Here is a 21,513-nt window from a genome sequence, read left to right on the forward strand (position 1 = left end):
CTTGGAGAGGACTTTAAAATTTATAATTTAACTATCGAGATTGGATAAATCCGATAATCCACAAGTAACTACTGTGAAAGTACTTTAATTTGTGGGTATCAATTTTCGTGGTTAGAGCAATATTGACATATTCGTGGATTTTAGTTTTCTAAAAAAATATTGAAAAATCAAAGCCTTTAGAAACGAAGCCGGAAGGTTACAAATAGTCTTGATTGAAGGAAATTGCAAAGTAAACTTTGACCCGTGTAAATCGTAGTGTATTTTACCCATGATAAAGTGATACACAGATTAAAGACCATCAAAGGTGTTAATTAGGCCATAAACATGTCACCTAAAGAAAACAGTAACATAAACAAATGCTATAAAAGTATCTTTAATTGTCAAATAATTCATATCAAAATCAAGCCCAGCATGAAATTATTATTTCCCATATGTGCGAGAACTATGAGGATATAAAATGAACACTTTATCATACTAGCATATCAATACCAGAAATCTGACTTTCATCGATCAAAATATTTTTTTATGAGAATTAAAGGATCAAAAGTTGTACAGTTTAGGTTGTTAAAGATTAAATGGGTATAATCCTGCATGCGGTTGTAGTTCTGTGGCTGCTATTAAAGTATTCTCAAATTTGGCGTTATTCAATATATTCTCTAAATCATATCAGTAGTCAAACCTACCGATGGGGATCTTTCCATGTCTTGATTTGGACAATGGTTGTTTTATTTCGTTGGACACTTAAATTTGTGGATAAAGTCATCCATGAAAACCACAAAAATTGGTACCCCACGAATAAAAGTACTTTCACAGTATGTAAGAATCTGTTTCTCTAATGATTGAAAAATTAATTTTCATTTTTTGTTAAACAAAAAATCCCACTCGAGAGCCTTCCACATTTCATAAAGTTGTCAATATCATTAACACCTGTTATAGGCATAGTTTGATTCATTCATTTAGCTGATTAAGGTTATGACCCTTATTCTCATCCAATCATCTTCTGAGATCACCAGCAACCACAAGTTAATTAAATTTTTTTATACAATAAGTGCAGAAAGATATAAATTGTCAAAGAATTAGAGAAAAACTTATATATTTGGCATGAAGATGTTTATCAGTAAGATGAGGTGATGTTTCATGAGGCTTCATAACCAACTAAAAACTTTGAAAACAGCACTGGATATTAATAAAAACACAAAATCACCATTTGTATACATTTATTCTTTATATCCCACATGTGTATACATAAGCAGGTTTCTAGAAAGAATTTCAAAGATGTGTATGTATGTTTACATTTTTTTGTATCAATGAACATGTTATTTTCATAATCTCATTGAATAAGTTATGTATTTTGATGCCAAAAGCAGAAATAAATATCTTATATGGTATTTAAAAAAGATGAGATTTCTACTTTTGAACCAAATGCAGGAGTTCTTGTTTATACAAATGCCATTTATGAAAATATAGCAGTACAAAATTTTATATTGGAGGCATAATTAGTTTGACTATCACAAATAAACTATAGCATGACATCCCTTCAAAGAGTCCTGTCCTCATGAATTCATCCCATAAATCCATCACTTATACAGTATACCGTAGTAACAAAATATTGTCGCAGAATATATTTAACAGCAATTATACTATCTCAATTGATTGAGAAAAATACCATTTTATAAAGCATTATAATATATCAGAAAAGGAGACTATCTGAACTAGCAGATCCAATCGTTACATTTACACACATTTACCCTCAATACTTCACATATATACATTAACATTGAATATTATTATCATTCACTCTACATAATGTGTGTTTGGTAAATTGTCCTTTTCAGTCGTCAGAAAAACTTCGAACAGATACGTGTTCAATAACCTTAATTTCCTCTTAAATATGGACACTTTTGTTTCCCAATACTGAAGTCCTGTGGAAAATTTACATTATTATCAATTTGATTAAATCTCGCTTTTTCTGTTTTTTTTGTGTGTTTTTTTATTATTACCTTTGAAATTGAATGGTAAGAAGACGAACACTAATTGAAAAGGACATTTTACAAAACTCATTTAAATTTAAACACAATAGATATTACAAATGATCTCTATGTGATACAAAATACTGATGTAATTTTCACCATGTTTTTATCCCGTTTTTCACCACTCGTGGTAGAACTTGTGAGTGTTTTTACTCCTTAAAACACAATTATCTTTCTTACAACAATATCAAAGGCAAAAGAAAATTCACATCTATGATGTACAAAGGGTTCTCTTGAATACAAAAAGCAAACACTTTATAAATTCCATAAAAACTTAATATAATGCAATATCCAAATATGGTAATTTCTTCTCTTACAAGTTCAATTTTTAACTTTGAAACACTGTTCTCCACTCATTTAAAATGCTACAGAAATATTGGTTTTTACATGCGATTAGGAAAAAAGTCTTGACTGAATTTCATTTGAATCAATAATTTCATTACTATAATTTTCCATTCTTTCAGTGTGGGATTTTCTGATTTTTACCAATATAGCATGGGACCTCATTGGCAAAGTGGTATATTGGTAGTTCATCAACAGAAACTACTAGCCTGTCAACTGAGGTTGAGAGCTGACTTCAATCCTGATTGACTAGGATTGCAAATTTTACTGCGGAAGATCTGTGGTGCACTGGGGAATAAAAACTTGCTGCCAGTAAATAGCCAATAATGCTGAGTGTGGTGTTAAACCCTCATCATCAATCAATATGGCATGCACTACATTACCCCATTAGAAATGATATAAACCTTTCTACGATGTCAAGAATAATTAAAGCCCAATATTTCTGTGTTTTTAGCTGTAGCTATTTAAATACATAGTACTGCCATGACATGTTATACATGTATGTAGTACAAGTGTAAGTCATTACTCAGTATCCATGAAAACCCTATACAACTGGTTCATAATCAGGGACTTCTCAACCCTTATCTAATTATATTGTAATTTGATTACACAGTAAAAATCATTTTCCATTGAGAAAAAAATATACATACTATATTGATACACAATAATTAATAACATTCAAGATCCAAGCACACAAAACATTCTACTATATTTTCATTCATAACTATTTTTAATCATTTGTGTGAAAATCATTGTTCAAAGAAAATATATATTTTTTTAATCATTTGCAGAAAATATATATTGGCATACCATGACTATATAATGGAATCTAAAGGTATGGAAATAAATAATTATTAAAAGAAGTTTTATAGGATTTAAGAATAGATTGAAATCAATACCTTTTACTTTAAATACAATATTCAATGTATTACTCTTCCAAAACCATGAATATTATTTCTTAATAAATTCAGTATTGGATAAAAGATATATGCATTACAAACTGTCCATTTAAATATCTGTTAATTCACCCAAATCGGTTATTACATCACCAAATTCACCAAATCTATAAAAATCTCTAATTTAACTTAAAAACATATAATGATATGAATATTGCTGAAACTAATGTCATAAAACTTACATTAAATATTGATTTTTTTTTACCATAAACACTATCAAAGTTAAATACAACATGTTCATAACATAACAAACGTAAACAAATTATCACATGCAAACAAAAATGGAATTCTATAAGAAAAATTAGAAAAATAAGTCATATTACATCTAAATGAAAAAACAGCACAAGTTCTATTATATGTTAATTATATATAATTGCAAGAAACATGAATCTAAAGGTCAAGTCAAGCATCTGGTGATCAATACATGATCTTCCAATCGATGCTTTTTTCAGAAAATATTGGTTTCACAAAGGAAATATCTGCAAATCACAATTTCCCATCATGGCCATGAGGTGTTTGCACCCAAATGACCCCAGATCAACCAGGACATTTCATTCAGAAAATCTAATAGGAATTACATATATTTTCTGGGAGATTATACATGTACATGTAAACATGGATTCTATTTACTCTGACTTGACCTTAAGAGAGGCTTACAATTCTCTTTTCTTTTAAATAAGGAAGTAAAATATGAGTTTTAATTGTATTCAACACTGTTTTCAGTCATTTTAATATCAATAAATGGGCTTATAACCAACCGTGGAGTAGTTGTCTTCTTTTTTGCCTTTCAGTAAATTTTATAAAATTGTCCGCGCAGTGTTCTGCAAAACATCATTATTTATATCTGGGGAACAACTCACCATTAAGTTTTATAATAAATAATAAATAGACTTGAGAATTTATATGACAAATGTCACAAATTCAACCTTTAAAATATAAATTTGTTTACAAAACCACTGATGTACAAAAAAAATTGTAATGCCCATGTAGTGGTTAACAAAACTACAACATCAAATAAATATGAGTACATCAAGTTCAAATATGGTATGAAGAGTACATCAAGGTCAAGTATGTTTATCATATGACAAAAGCTAGAAATCCCACATGAATAGTATTTTCCCTTTCAAAAATACCGCTGAATGTCTTATTGCATCTCACATGCACATTTTAATTCATAATACTAGGAGTCTATCTGATTGGGACTGAATTATAATCTCTGAACTTTGACCTTGACAGGAAGTGGTCCAGCATCATCCGAGATTACCTGAGGATATGATATCTCCATTCCTAATGCCTTCATTTGTTTGATATGTTCAAGGTCACCATTAATACTAAGTCTCTGAAATTAAAGAATAAAATCAAATATAATGAAGAGAAAAGTTATATTTTTTATGCCACTCCAAAACATTAATACTGAAACTTTTAAATTCAAACTTAAATTCCCCTTTTTACAAGTATTTTAAAACACAGTTATACAGGCAAGTTAAAATAACACATATGTAGACCATTTTATTAAAATAGTGAATTGAGCTAATGAATTTTGTTCTCATAGTTTAAACCAAGAAGTAGTAAATTTGGTGATATTGTTAAGTCATAATCTATTGATTATAGGTTGTTGGGGAAAAGATTGCACAACATTTAATCCATATAGACACCTGCTGTTTAGCTACCCTTCAACCACCTTCTCAATCAAAACATTTCTTAAGTTCTAGTTTTTATCAACAGCTGTTCAAAAGATATTAAAAATAAATATAGATTCATTTTCTACAGGATTTCAGAACACTTTTTGAACAATTATATGCTTGAATTATTTTATATTTGTGAATTCCCGACCTTTTACTGATGACTATGCGGTATGGGCTTTGTTAAAAGGGCTTACAGTGACCTATAGATATTAATTTCTGTGTCATTTGGTCTCTTGTAAAGAGTTGTCTCATTGGCAATCATACCACACATTCTTTCAGGGATCTCCATGGATGAAAATTGAATGATGGAGGAACTTTCACCATTACAAACCGTGTCTACGCTGTACAGTGTAGCACGATCGGAAGAATTTTATCTCTCCATACAAGGAATGGTGAACATGCTAATTCATTGCTTATTTAAATTATATTTATTTGAATTTTCATTATAGAATTAGAAGTATCAATATTTTCATTTATTGCCGTTTTTAACCATTCAAATGCCAAGTCTTCATGGTCCCCCTTAGTCTAGAATGACCAAAAGCTGTCACGAAGGTCCCCATGTAGATTTCTTGTATTTTTGGTAATTTTTATGGGGGTTAAAAATCATATGATGTGGAGTTTATTTTTCATGGACACTGTCAAATTCAGAACCGCGATTCGTACGGGTTATGTAAAAGGTTAAAGAGATTTGTAAAGCAAATGTTGACAAATGAAAAGGTTTTTAATGACTTTATCTGGCAAATTGATGCTGTGCAACATGCATCTTTCGAGTCTAAATAGAGACCGGAAACGCGGAAGTATCAATTTGATTGTAATATACGAAATGAATTCGGAATTACGATACAATATTTCTTTACAGGAAATATTTAAGTTTTTACTTTTAAACTTTTAAAGTAATTCTAAATTATCGTTACAGCAGTACTCAAGTTATTTGCGATGAAATAATATTTACTGTTTTGCGTCTTATTTTGTCCTTCTTAAAAAAGGGGGATGCTGACTGGTTTGTTGATCTACCTGTACAAGCTCAGGTACAAGTGATTAGCAATCTTTAATCCGGATATCCCTCAGGCGTTAGAACTGTATTGGATTATAACATAAAAAGCCTAAGGGTTATGCAATTACATGCATTTGATTATAATTGATAAAAAAAAATGGCGTCGGGCTACAAAAAACAATAAAGTTTTGAACGATAGCGGAAGACAATTTAACGATGGCGTGAGTCATTTGACGATGGCGCAAGACATTTGAACGATGGCAGGGCGCCATTGTTAAACAGGCCATGGAGATCCCTGTTCTTTTTTATATCCCAAACAAATGACTGTTACAACACCTTTAACTATAAAACATACCTGATTATTTGCATGTACTCTCTGATCAGGGGCAGTAACCATTGCAGTCAGACATAGCCAAATCATCATCATGGCAGACATGAACAATAGCATGCTCAGAAACACACGAGATAAACCTGTTTTCTTAGATACACATGACAGCCAGTCATTGGTAGCTGTGTTTTCACCATTAACATTGTATGCATATTGTGTACCATCCTCTCTTGGCATTATCTGGGATCTCTTAATTACAGGTGTGGCAGATCTATCAACTTCCTCCAAGTTGGTTTCCAAATAATGAGCTGTGTTGTAATCTGTTATGGTAAACAAATTTGTAGATTATTGCAGCATAATTTTGACAATTTTTTGTTTGTTATAATATATGGAAATAAATAAAACTTTTTGCATCATATAATCTAATAAATGGGGAATGTGTCAATTGGACACAGATGATGCCCCCACTTGCCAATTATATTAAGTTATAAAGGGGCATAACTGAAGAACGTTGAACAGTTTTCATGTGTAGAAAGGGGCATAACTCAAGAATGGTAAAAGTGACGCCACCTAATTTTAAACTTGATCTGTATTATGTGGTAATAAGCATTGTATTTAAGTTTCATAACATTTGATTGAAGCAAACTAAAATTAGAGAACGGAAACCAACTTTGGGGCATACATACAGACGGACCAAGAGTAAAACTTAATGCCCTCTCTGCTGTGTCGGGGACATATATTTTTTTTGTAGACATGTATCTTTCTTGCTTTGGCAAATAATAATTAATGCAATGTGATGGTCAGTGTGGTATGTATTTCTTGATGAAATACTGGCTTCAATACAACAGTAGAGAGAGTCCTGTCTATTTATTGACAGTGCCCAGAGCAGTTTTGAAGCTCTCAACACTGGATGCATTCGCTACATTGTTTTCAAGGTTGTTCCACTCCATTACTATTTTTAAATGTGGTTAAAAATGTGTAAAATTATAAATTAATAAGAAAACTTCACAGTAGGTGTTGATGCTACCCTAAAAATCTATGTTTTGTTGCCTGTGAAATTTGTAACAAGAAAGACAACGACAGACTCTACAGAGCTTGAATCCTCTAATTCGCAAATGTGATTTAAGCAAGATTTTTTTGAAAATCTGTCATATCCCTTCCAACAATTATGCCTCCAAATAATAATGGAATTTGGATTACATAGTCTCTTAACTATTTTTAAACATATTAAGTTAGAAAGATTTTGCATTTGTTATTTTAAAAGGAAAAAAAAGATTTTAAATTGTCTTATAAAAGTTTGCCACTCCATTAACATGAAAATGGCTTATATAAATAAGAGGGAGTTTATCATCTTATAGGAAAAGTGAGAACAAACTACTTAGAAACATACCATCATCAGTTTCAATAGAATCAAATTCTGGTGTAAACTGTGGCTCTGACTTGACTACAATCACTGACCCATCACCTGACCTCATGTAGAATGACCATCTGACAGACAGACCATTCCAAACTTTGTCTACCATATTACTGTACATGTTATGTACATACATGAATGGATTTATAAAATGAATGTTCATCATATCCATTGGATCCTGAAAAAGATATCAAATAAATTAAACAGAATTTTACAATATAATAAATATTTAAAGTTTTTTCTTGAATCTATAACAAAATAGTGTCTTAATAAAAACAAATAAAACATAAATATCTCTGTGTAAGATGGACATTTTACATTGCAAACATATCGTTTTATGTATGTATAAAACTAGAGGCTCTAAAGAGCCTGTGTCGCTCACCTTGGTCTATGTGAATATTAAACAAAAGACTCAGATGGATTCATGACAAAATTGTGTTTTGTTGATGTGTTTGTACATCTTACTTTACTGAACATTCTTGCTGCTTACAATTATCTCAATCTATAATGAACTTGGCCCAGTAGTTTCAGAGGAGAAGATTTTTGGAAAAGATTACTAAGATTTACGAAAAATGGTTAAAAATTGACTATACAGGGCAATAACTCCTTTTCGGTCATGTTGACTTATTTGTAGATCTTACTTTGCCGACATTTATTGCTTTTTTACAGTTTATCTCTATCTTTTATTATATTCAAGATAATAACCAAAAACAGCAAAATTTCCTTAAAATTACCAATTCAGGGGCAGCAACCCAACAACGGGTTGTCCGATTCATCTGAAAATTTCAGGGCAGATAGATCTTGACCTGATAAACAATTTTACTTCATGTCAGATTAACTTTAAATGCTTTGGTTTTTGAGTTATAAGCCAAAAACTGAATTTTACCTCTGTTCTATTTTTAGTCGTGGCGGCCATCTCGGTTGGTTGGCCGGGTCACGCCACACATTTTTAAAACTAGATACCCCAATGATGATTGTGGCCAAGTTTGGTTTAATTTGGCCCAGCAGTTTCAGAGGAGAAGATTTTTGTAAAAGATTACTAAGATTTACGAAAAATGGTTAAAAATTGACTATAAAGGGCAATAACTCTTAAAGGGGTCAACTGACCATTTCAGTCATGTTGACTTATTTGTAAATCTTACTTTGCTGAACATTATTGCTGTTTACAGTTTATCTCTATCTATAATAATATTCAAGATAATAACCAAAAACAGCAAAATTTCCTTAAAATTACCAATTCAGGGGCAGCAACCCAACAACAGGTTGTCCGATTCATCTGAAAATTTCAAGGCTGATAGATCTTGACCTGATAATCAATTTTACTTCGTGTCAGATTTGCTCTAAATGCTTTGGTTTTTGAGTTCAAGAGTGCACACGCTGAAATGTCTCGCCTTCTATACTAATCATTGATATTATGTTGATAGTCCTTAGTATAAAGCTAAGCTTTATAACAACTGTCACATAAACTTAACATTAACCAAGATAACTAAACATAGACCAATGAACCTTGAAAATGAGGTCAAGGTCAGATGAACCATGCCAGGCAGACATGTACAGCTAACAATGCTTCTATACAACATATATAGTTGACTTATTACTTATAGTTTAAGAAAAATAGACCAAAACACAAAAACTTAACACTGTGCAATGAACCGTGAAAATGAGGTCACGATCAAATAAAACCTGTGCGACTGACATAAAGATCATAAAATATTTCCATACACCAAATATAGTTGACCTATGGCATATAGTATTAGATAAAAAGACCAAAACTCAAAAACTTAACTTTGACCACTGAACCATGAAAATGAGGTCAAGGTCACATGACATCTGCCCGCTAGACATGTACACCTTACAATAGTTCCATACAACAAATATAGTAGACCTATTGCATATAGTATGAGAAAAACAGACCAAAACACAAAAATTTAACTTTGACCACTGAACCATGAAAATGAGGTCAAGGTCACATGACATCTGCCCGCTAGACATGTACACCTTACAATCGTTCCATACAACAAATATAGTAGACCTATTGCATACAGTATGAGAAAAACAGACCAAAACACAAAAATTTAACTTTGACCACTGAACCACGAAAATGAGGTCAAGGTCACATGACATCTGCCCGCTAGACATGTACACCTTACAATCGTTCCATACAACAAATATAGTAGACCTATTGCATATAGTATGAGAAAAACAGACCAAAACACAAAAATTTAACTATAACCACTGAACCATGAAAATTAGGTCAAGGTCAGATGACACCTGCCAGTTGGACATGTACACCTTACAGTCCTTTCATACACTGAATATACTAGCCCTATTGCTTATAGTATCTGAGATAGGGACTTGACCACCAAAACTTAACCTTGTTCACTGATCCATGAAATGAGGTCGAGGTCAAGTGAAAACTGTCTGACAGACATGAGAACCTTGCAAGGTACGCACATATCAAATATAGTTATCCTATTACTTATAATAAGAGAGAATTCAACATTAAAAAAAATTTGAACTTTTTTTTCAAGTGGTCACTGAACCATGAAAATGAGGTCAAGGACATTGGACATGTGACTGACGGAAACTTCGTAACATGAGGCATCTATATACAAAGTATGAAGCATCCAGGTCTTCCACCTTCTAAAATATAAAGCTTTTAAGAAGTTAGCTAACGCCGCCGCCGTAGCCGCCGTAGCCGCCGCCGCCGCCGCCGGATCACTATCCCTATGTCGAGCTTTCTGCAACAAAAGTTGCAGGCTCGACAAAAACTGAATTTTACCCCTATGTTCTATTTTTAGCTGTGGTGGCCTTCTTGGTTGGTTGGCCGGGTCACGCCACACATTTTTAAAACTAGATACCCCAATGATGATTGTGGCCAAGTTTGGTTTAATTTGGCCCAGTAGTTTCAGAGGAGAAGATTTTAGTAAAAGATTACTAAGATTTACGAAAAATGGTTAAAAACTGACTATAAAGGGCAATAACTCCTAAAGGGGTCAACTGACCATTTCAGTCATGTTGACTTATTTGTAAATCTTACTTTGCTGAACATTATTGCTGTTTACAGTTTATCTCTATCTATAATAATATTCAAGATAATAACCAAAAACAGCAAAATTTCCTTAAAATTACCAATTCAGGGGCAGCAACCCAACAACAGGTTGTCCGATTCATCTGAAAATTTCAGGGCTGATAGATCTTGACCTGATAATCAATTTTACTTCGTGTCAGATTTGCTCTAAATGCTTTGGTTTTTGAGTTATAAGCCAAAAACTGAATTTTACCCCTATGTTCTATTTTTAGCTGTGGTGGCCTTCTTGGTTGGTTGGCCGGGTCACGCCACACATTTTTAAAACTAGATACCCCAATGATGATTGTGGCCAAGTTTGGTTTAATTTGGCCCAGTAGTTTCAGAGGAGAAGATTTTAGTAAAAGATTACTAAGATTTACGAAAAATGGTTAAAAACTGACTATAAAGGGCAATAACTCCTAAAGGGGTCAACTGACCATTTCAGTCATTTGACTTATTTGTAAATCTTACTTTGCTGAACATTATTGCTGTTTACAGTTTATCTCTATCTATAATAATATTCAAGATAATAACCAAAAACAGCAAAATTTCCTTAAAATTACCAATTCAGGGGCAGCAACCCAACAACGGGTTGTCCGATTCATCTGAAAATTTCAGGGCAGATAGATCTTGACCTGATAAACAATTTTACCCCTGTCAGATTTGCTCTAAATGCTTTGGTTTTTGAGTTATAAGCCAAAAACTGCATTTTACCCCTATGTTCTATTTTTAGCCATGGCGGCCATCTTGGTTGGTTGGCCGGGTCACCGGACACATTTTTCAAACTAGATACCCCAATGATGATTGTGGCCAAGTTTGGTAAAATTTGGCCCAGTAATTTCAGAGGAGAAAATTTTTGTAAAAGTTAACGACGACAGACACAGGACGACGACGGACGACGGGTGCCAAGTGATGAGAAAAGCTCACTTGACCCTTTGGGCCAGGTGAGCTAAAAAAGATACTTAGATCTTAATTTAATAAAATATGGAATGCATTTCTTCAATTTTCGTTATAAACTTGATCTGCATAAAAATAATGTGTAGAAAGCAAACTTGTCTTTATAACATCGTCTACACAAAATAAAAGTGAGTAACAAATCATGAAATTTACCTCATCAAAATTAAATTTCTTCAACTGAGGAACTTGATTTTTACACCCAAATATACAGGTGGTCTCTTCATCTGTTGTGTTATAGGCTTCTTCACATGCTGAAACAGTCAAACAAAATATAAAGTTCGTTTCGAAAAACTGTGAAGAGATCTGAATCCAGAGAAGGAATTATGCTCATGGAGAATCATAACCAGATTTTTACCAACAACTACAATCTTTTCATTATTTGATACAGATTCCTGGGGATTTCGAATAACGATAAACGATTGTTTATAGACTCATTCTATTTGAGACAATTGAAAAATCATTCCATATATATTTCTCTCTTCAGTCTTGTCTACATTGAAATTCAAGTGACTTTCTTTTTTATAATATTTATCATGCTGTGTTACCAAACTAACAAGTGATGTTTTATTTGTTGCTATGTTTTTGTTGAATTTTATACCATTATAATGTTTTTTACTGGATTAATTGTCAAGTACTCAGAATCCAGATACTGTCAACCTTGTGAGTGGTTGTTTTTGTATCTTGGTGTGTCTGTCCATTACACTGGTTTTTTCATGACAGGAGATACATTGAGGTCTATGTTGAATTTATTTACAAAGTGATTAGACTTGAGGTCATATTTGAGCTTTACATGTTTGGTTCTAATTCTGAAGACATAACCTTGCCCCTTAGATGTACTTTACATTTTTTAATTGTACGTTGCCGTATTATTGACATCTACACATGGACGTCTCTTTCAATTCATAATAAACAGCAATAATGAATAACAGATTAAGTAATTGAACTTTCAATTAGCTTCACATCTTAACATAACTTGAACCTTTCTGTGATCTATAATACAAATAGAGAAGAAACACATACATAATATATTTAAAAGATGAGTGCATTTTCTTATTTGTAAATATTGAACAACAAAACAGAGGTGGTCATTTCTAATATTTTCTCCGAACTGAAGAATCATATTGCTTAACACATACATAATATATTTAAAAGATGTATCTAAGTCTGTATACACACACTGTACTAAATATATTACATTGTAATGTAAAGTAGAATATATTTACAGTTCACTAAACTTACATGATGTGCAACCTTTCATGGTCATATTAAGATTATCATGGTTATAAATAAATTCCATAATGGTAAAAAATCTACATCCTCTTTTACATACATCTACTAAATAACTCTGAAATAGAAAAACAATTTGTTACTTTTTAGATAATCATGTGTATTTTGTATGTTGGAGTATGGATTATATGCCCAACTTAAACCTCTACACTCATTGTCTTTTTTTTAGCGGGAATATGTATATAAAATTCGGTCTTTGTTTTTCTCTTAGATTGAATTATTTCACATTTTGCTAAACCCAGACTCTTTTATAGCTACATGTAAGTATGCTCACTGCATGGTAAAGGTTTTGCTCATTGTTGAAAGCTGGAAGGTAACCTGCAGTTGTTAACATCCTAGACCTTTTTTCATGGAAGGATAGTCTCATGAATGGCAAATATACCACATCCTGTTCATATTTTCATATCCAAATGATAATACAAATCTCAATTAATCATGTTAATAATTTTGTCCTTTAAATTGGGTTTATATGGTTTTTTTTTCTATGAAAGGTGCATTGACTATACTACTGAGGAATGCAGTTTAAATAATAAATGTATGTTTGTTTTCACTAATGAATCCTAATATCACATCTGATATTTATACATTAGATGTGGAAAAAATTCTTTACTCTAGTTTGATTAATCTATACAATTTAATGTTAACAAAAGTGTTTTTCTTTACCATGTTTACAATGGTAAATCATGTAAATTTTATTATTTTTAGATAATAATCAGAGGTTGATTAGGGGAGCAGGGGACTGGGCATCTTTTTTTTTTTTTAGGAAAGCATGAATGGAGTGGGCAACCGCTTAGGAAGTAAGTCAATATGAACTCATAATCATGATAATCAGTTTCACCAAAAATTTCTATTCTTTCAACATGTTCAAGAATTTCTCCATACTTTCAAGATTTTCCTTTATATATATATATGTAGGACTCTAAAGTGCGATGGTACTCTAAAGTGCGATGGTCATGCTAAAGTGTGATGGTCTACGCTAAAGTACGATGGTGTCTCACGCTAAAGTGCAATGGCTGTTTGTTCGCTAAAGAACGAGTGTATATCACGCTAAAGTGCGATGGACCAATAGGGTAAGGTTCTATGCCTTTATAAAAAACGTTAAAGAACACTTAATGTAAAAATAGTCCTTTTGTATAATCTAGTATTATAAGGTATACCATATGTGAAAGGCATTATAATTTAACCGTAGTCTTAAGTGAATGATTCTAAAAGACCGACCACGTAATAATTGCTGAAAAGTAGTTTAGGTGGCACAGAATACTATATGTCTTCTACTAGTCAATGAGTTTTTTACAATTTTGGCATATTTACAAATATGGTGATAATTGGTGTAGCTTGCCGTTCACACGTAGTCTATCACTTATTGGAACACCTCCTCTTACAATCATCCTTATAATTAAAGATACAAAATGTAATTATTATCGGAATGTGTAACATTTATTTGTTTAATTTAAATGATAGAGAAAGGCAATGTTTGCCGAGCTTAATTTACGCCTTTTTTTGTAGCGACTACACATTCATGTTATATTATCCTGCAATGTGCATGCTAATGTTTTAGCCAACAATTTATAATTTACGCATGAAAACATGTCCCTTTATTTTGCCGACGTTGCTTTTCAATAAGAGCGAAAACATATTAACGTAGACCGCACAATAAACTGCAACAAAAACAATGATTTAAATGCATCCGTTCGCTTCATTGAAAAGCAGGATAGAGGATATCTATGCAAATACTACTTGTATCGACAGGGACTATAGTAAAACGGTCGACAGCAGGATACAAGTTCTTCTTCAAGCCACCAAAATAAAACACCTTTGCTTTACCCGACATAGCACGGTATTGTTTAAATTAATTAAATTAATTAAGTCATTGACATTTGGTTTAAAAGTTGTTAATCAAACGCTGTAGTTATTATGTCCGGCGTGTTCATTTTTAGTTTGTATAAACGACTGTTAACGTCATAATCCAACTACATTTCTAACGTCTTTACTTTCGCGGACCATCGCACTTTAGCGTATGGAAGCATCACACTTTAGCGTATACCATCGCACTTTAGCGTATATCATCGCACTTTAGCGTGTCCATCGCAGTTTAGCGTCCCCATCGCACTTTAGAGTCCTACATATATACTTATGGTGGTTTTACTTTATGGAGTCTGTCTTTTAGATAATCTACTTTAATGGGACTAGTAATCCTTTATTGACAGCTTATGACAATGCATTAATATAACTGACAGAATGAGATTAGTCTTTGATATAAGGAAGTGACTTGTGTACAGATTTTCAAATTGTTTACCCTGAAGTTTTAAACACAATTATTTTCCAAATGTCAAACAATTGCTCTAAGTATTCTTACCTAATCCGTTATAACTCTTAAATTATATATCTTAAGGTTAAACATGCTTAACAATTACATGTTCTGGATAAATACTTTTTTTAATAACTTTAAAACAAGTTTATAAATGATGTCAATATTCAAATGACATTAATCATTCTCATAAAAATAACACAACCTGAAGCATTTGCAATTGATTACAAGTTAATAGTTTCATATTAAACCAGTTTTTTTGGTTTTTCTTTTAAAATTATCAATTTTATTAATTTCATTTTTTTAAGGTTTCATTGAAATTATGTACTGTTTAGGCATTAATTTTATTAATTTCATCATTTATAAACATTATTGTAGTTTCGTTAAATTGATGTACTATTCAGGCAGAGACAAATATATATGGTACTGTACATATATATATATGTCTTTAATTTAGGAAATTATCATGATTAAGATTTTTGGGGGATTTTTTTTTTATTTGTGAAAATTGTAACTGAATAGTTGTGCAAAAAAAAACTGATTTAAAATTTTAATTCAAATGCATACATGTACAATGATGTACATGTATAACTCATCTTCTTAGCAACAAAAAGAAGATAATGTGTGGCTATTTTAAAGTATTAGTTAATGCATAAAAGGACCATATTACATCACTTTTGATTCTAAAATGGCACTAAATTTTCACATTACCTAAATGTTAAGGTCCAATTTGAAAATTGTATATATCATTATTTTAGCCATAAATTCCTAAAGGTCTTCTTCCTTCTCTAAATCTGAACATGCTGAACAAGAGTATATATACATGTATGTATATATGTTCCAATATCTAGGTACAGAACTGTACATGAAGCTACACAACAGCCTGGGTGGATTTTGCTTTTTCCACCAGCCCACCCTAGCTATAATCTTTTTTTTTGTAAAAATAGTGATTACAAATGCCTATTTGCTTTTTTCAATTGACTGTACTTGCCAGTCTTTTGATTTAACAAAGGAAATTGCATGCCCACTCCTATGGGTGGGCAGAGTGGACAAGTTAGAAGTTTTGCCCACCCAGTGTCCACTCCCACTGTGGACGGGTGGACAAAGTAAAATCCACCCGAGCTGTACAGTGTATACACAAATTACATCACGTTTCTGAATAATTTATATCTTCCCAAAATAATTTAAAAAAACTAACACTATAGTGATCATAGGAAAATAATAGAACCCTACTGTTCATGCTGTTCAAACATACTCATGCAGTCATTGGGTGCACGTTTATAACAGGCAAGGGAAAACTGATTATTCCACTGTTTTGATTTGATCAAACAATTAGTTTTTTTTTACAATTTATTTGAAAATATTTGTCTACAGGTTACCATAGCATGTCTAAATTAAGCACCCTTAAAGTTTGGGCATAAAATGCCTTGTTAGGGTACATGTAACTGGTCCTCAAACAGTACATGTATAACTGGGACTCATAAAGAAGAGGCGACAGAGTACAGTACAGTTTAACAAAGTGGAGCAGTTGCTCAGTCAATTTATAATGAACAAGGGAAAGACATTTGCTTGTATTATCATTATGCTATAGTATTGGGACAAAGTCCCCAATAACAGTAGAAAAATCAATAAAAACAAATTTTTAAAAAAAATCGGGAAAATTTTTCCCGAAATTTTCATTGTACTAACATTGACTAATGAACTCAAAATCGTACAATTTTTTGGATGTCATGTTTTGAATTCCCGCATCTCGCAGAAATGTACAATGTACTTCCTTTTTCCGGTCTCGTTTGTATGAAACTTTGAGTAAAATATATATTTATCAGTCTAGTATAAAATAGGAAGGAACACATTACCAATTTCAATTTTAGTAATTCCTTGATATGAAAAAACATTACTTGATGATAGCATTTCTTTGTTTATATTGCATATGACGTCATAACTGAAATAACGTCACAACTAAAATCCCTAACAACAGAACCAAAATCGGAAACGTTACGTACGGTATTTCCGTTTCTTTTTTTTTAACAAATATTTAAGTTACAAAAAAATAATTCATACAGACTTCGTCCCCATTTACAGGTTATGCCTACCTCATATTATTAATAAACATCATAAGAAAGATATTTGTTTATGTTATTATTGGGTCATCATACACAAACTGGTACCAACCAGTCAATGGATGTTAATTTTCTCATCAAAATATGATTGATCATCCTTGTCAACACCAGAAACAACTGTTTTAATATGATTGTATTTCACAGCTTTCATAACATGCATATTAACTTTACTTTCTCTTCTTTCAGTGTTTGTGATGAATTCCATAAATCAACAAACCATGATACCTCCATTGTTCAACGGGTTATCAACATTTTAACTTAATGTATCTACCTTTTCAAAAGTGTGTGGCGTGTATGTGTTTGAGCATTTGTCGGAACAAGTAGTTATATCATCTAGGACCCTATCAAATACTCCTGTCGCAGAGGTAAACGACAAGAATGTGAAAATAAACAAAAGTTCGTGTATCCTGATAGCCGCCATCTTGAACAGCTGGTTTATTTTGATCACGTGACAAAATAACAATCGATCGAGCACTCCGCGGTGATCAAATTCATCCGTGACGAGTTTCATTAACTTTGTACTGCCTAAGTAGACCTGAATGAAAAAAATCAATTTTCTTTTTGTTCTTTTTAAATTCATTTCCATTAAGGATTTGTATAAAGTATTCAAATCCTTGAATAAACTACAGAAACACAATCTTTCAGTGAGCTTTTCAATTCGACTGAATCAAACTTGAAAATATACACCTGTACATGATAGTTGTCCTGATTTTTTAAAACAAACACTGTATGGTTAGATAATAAAGATGTAACATTTTTGTTATATTCCGATACTGAGAACATTAAACCTAGAACAAATACTAGGACATTTATGTTGCAAATCAATGGCGGATCCAGTCATTTTAAAAAGGGGGGGTCCCAACACAGAGTAAAGAGGGGGGTGGGGGGTGGGGTTCCAACTATATGCTCCCATTCAAATGCATTGATCGGCCAAAAAAACTGAGGGACCCCCCCCCCCCCCCCCCCCTGGATCCGCCACTGCAAATCATGCCTAATTTCTTTTTCATTTTTAATAGATATATGTTTTGATATTTTTGATTTACGGACTGTTTATTGTGAAATCTAAAGTGATTTTGGTACAGCTTTGGGAACTGATTTCAACCTTTTCAGAGGCATAACAGCATCAGTAAACAGCACTATTCAATTTATCACAAAATTGCGGTTTTAGAGTGGCAGGTAACCAGTCCCCCCTTTTTGTTGAAAATTAAGTTGATTATTTATGGAATCACTGAAGCGTGACTAGAGCGGGTCCCTTTTTAGGCAGTCAGCTGTCCCTCCCCTTTTATGAAAATTTCTTGATCCCGCCACTGAATTGCGCATCTTTTCTAATATCAATTCAACAATTTTTCACTGAATGATAGATACAATAAATTTATTTGTCAAATACGTGTGCACATATAAAAAATTCTCATTCTTTTACTCAAACCATCTAATATTATCTTTTATAGATTCTTTTATGATATTACGTGTGCCAGTCTGTCCCTGACGGTCAACATGAGACGTTTGATATTATATTAAATGTATATTATATTTGTATTGTATATAATTTAGTTATCTCTCCTGTCAATCCGGAGATGAAGAATATGAACATGTGAAATCCAGACAATTCATTTATCAATGGTGACACCAAAAACACAAGCAAACCCGCTAGTTTGAGTTGGAGAATTTGTACGCCGCGCGAATACTGCATGACTATGTTATTCTGGTATCAAAGCTTTTATAATTATATATGTTCTAGGTAAAGGGAATGGTTTGGCGCCATCAAACATGCTTATAACTCGTGTTTAAACCCGCCACTTTCTGTATGTGACTAAGTCCTGTAATTTAGTGGTAACCATTTGTTGCTATATATCATATACTTTTTCTCTCAAAGTCAGGCAGTGAGGCCGATGGTTTTCTCGTTTGATTTTTTTTTTTACATTTGTCACTTCGGGTCCTTTTACAACTGGCTATATGGTGTGCATCTGCAGTGGCGGATCCAGGGGAGGGTTCCGGGGGTTGGAACCCCCTTTTTTTTGGCCGATCAATGCATTTGAATGGGGACATATGGTTGGAACCCCCCCCCCCCCTTTTAAAATGGCTGGATCCGCCCCTGATCTGGGTTTGCTCATCTGATACGGTGAACTATATATATAGTTGTTAACTTCTACGTTATTTGGTCTGTAGTTGAGAGTTGTCGCGTATTGGCAATCAAACCACATCTTCTTATTTATTTATGAAAGATCGAACTTATCACAAAATTATCTATGGACTAAAATTCATCAGATATATAGACAGCTGAAATTTCGTTGAGATGACGACATCGATGAAAATTCCAGTTTAATCCGTACGTTGTGTTTGTTTCTGCGATTAACAGAAGATAGAATTAATGATTGGTGAATGGTTGCGTAATGTCCAACGACTAATATTTCATTCATGTAATTTTAGGCTGAGATCAAAATTAAGACTTAAGTTGTAGGAGTGATCTGCAAAGGATCTTACGGAAAGAAAAACAAGAAATTTGGAATGCCATTGTTAAAGATGATATGATATATTTGGAAACTGGGGTAAATAACCAATGTGTCACCGGCAAAACTTTCGGACAAGTCACAGATGAAAAGAAATTTCGATGGACAGAATGAAATAAACGCCAATTGTACTATAAAATAGATTTTGTTTTAGTTTTTGAAATGCAAAATAATGCAATATATAGCTTTAACTCAGACAATCTTACACAAAAAGGGCCGGCATCAAATAACCACGAGGACTCTATATCTGAAGGACTTATATAAAATATTGATCAAATATGCTTATAGATAAATCGAAACAAATAGTAAAGGGTTGAGATATACGAGGGTCAGTACGGGGTTTACCGAATAGAGAATACAGGACCAATCCAACAAATATATGGCCCAACTTGAAAATAGAGAACATAGAAAAGTAGGACTAAAAAAATAAAAAAGAGAATAATGGGGTGCTAAATATAAAGAATAAAGATTAGTGGAAAAAATTATAAAGGATAGAGAAAAATGGCTTGAAAAATTAAAGATTAGAGAATTGAAGGACCCCTATCCAGACCATCATAGAGACATTTCTTAGATACCAGCCATTAATAACAACTAAGATATTCATATTATATATTTATATAATCTCGGACAACAGCAACTTCTGGTTTAGATTGATACTCTCCAAATGTGATAAACGGAGTAGTTTCTAAACATATATGTTTTGTTCAACTTAATTCTGACTTGGATATAAACATGAACACAACAGTCCATGCAAAAATAAAACATTCCTATACACGTCATATATCCTTCTAACAAACACTTGTCACGGTAACAAACAATTTAATCGTTGTACCCCTCTGTAGCGACATTTTCACCTATTATGTCTGTTTGTTTTGTTCACACATCATTGTCAATATAATGAAAATTTATCCAACTGTCATACATTACAAATAGGATGCTAAGCTAGCTAATCCACAATATTCTACATAAGAAAATACCTGTATCAAGTCCGGAATATGACAGTTGTTATCATATATTTTATGTGTTTGAGCTTTTGATTTTGTCAGTTGATTCTCGTTTGATTAGAGACTTCCCGTTTTGAATCCCTCGGAGTTCTATTTAAGGCAAAGTTTGACAATATAATCTGTTAGTTTTTTTTTTTTTAAATAATTAAGTTGGATTAATTTCTCCTATAGCTCTTTGTTGTTAATTTTTTTTTTGGTGCACCATGCTATAAAATACTGTATGGTATTGATACACCTTGTACTTGACACTACTACCTACGATGCTTGTACATATGTATCCGGCATGTCCGGATATCCCGGTCTTACCAAAATCTCTCCGAGATTTCTCATTTATTTAAAAACACGTGTACAGGATGTCGGTATCACATTTGTCTTTCCTTTTTTGTGTTGTTTTTTTTTTTTTTTTTTTGTCGGAGTCTCTAGATTTGTTTGATTTGTGTGGGTTTCTTGGGGGCAGGGGGTTTACAACCTATAACATTACATTGGCTAAAAAAGATGCAGAGACTATTCG

The 21,513-nt window shown here is 32.5% G+C and overlaps 1 protein-coding gene across 1 annotated transcript; it reads right to left on the reverse strand.

The window, feature by feature from the left end:
- Positions 1-1,200: 1,200 nt before the first annotated feature.
- Positions 1,201-17,937, reverse strand: LOC143047084 (transmembrane protein 59-like). The gene is made up of 6 exons (XM_076220051.1): positions 17,763-17,937; positions 13,016-13,121; positions 11,930-12,027; positions 7,726-7,927; positions 6,363-6,655; positions 1,201-4,667 (listed from the first exon to the last, which is right to left on the reverse strand). Exons 1-6 carry the CDS (start codon positions 17,910-17,912, stop codon positions 4,536-4,538), a joined length of 981 nt encoding a protein of 326 aa, XP_076076166.1. The 5' UTR covers positions 17,913-17,937; the 3' UTR covers positions 1,201-4,535.
- Between the last annotated feature and the right edge of the window lie 3,576 nt (positions 17,938-21,513).

Source organism: Mytilus galloprovincialis, chromosome 1 (genome assembly GCF_965363235.1).
Source record: "Mytilus galloprovincialis chromosome 1, xbMytGall1.hap1.1, whole genome shotgun sequence".
NCBI lineage: Eukaryota > Metazoa > Mollusca > Bivalvia > Mytilida > Mytilidae > Mytilus > Mytilus galloprovincialis.

Excerpts from the sequence above, each read along its gene's own strand:
- LOC143047084 (XM_076220051.1), bottom strand. The coding sequence starts at position 17,912 with ATGGCGGCTATCAGGATACACGAACTTTTGTTTATTTTCACATTCTTG. Across the intron at positions 13,122-17,762 it reads CGCCACACACTTTTGAAAAG|AGTTATTTAGTAGATGTATG; the intron begins GTAGATACATTA and ends TTTCTATTTCAG. Across the intron at positions 7,928-11,929 it reads AGAAATTTAATTTTGATGAG|GATCCAATGGATATGATGAA; the intron begins GTAAATTTCATG and ends TATCTTTTTCAG.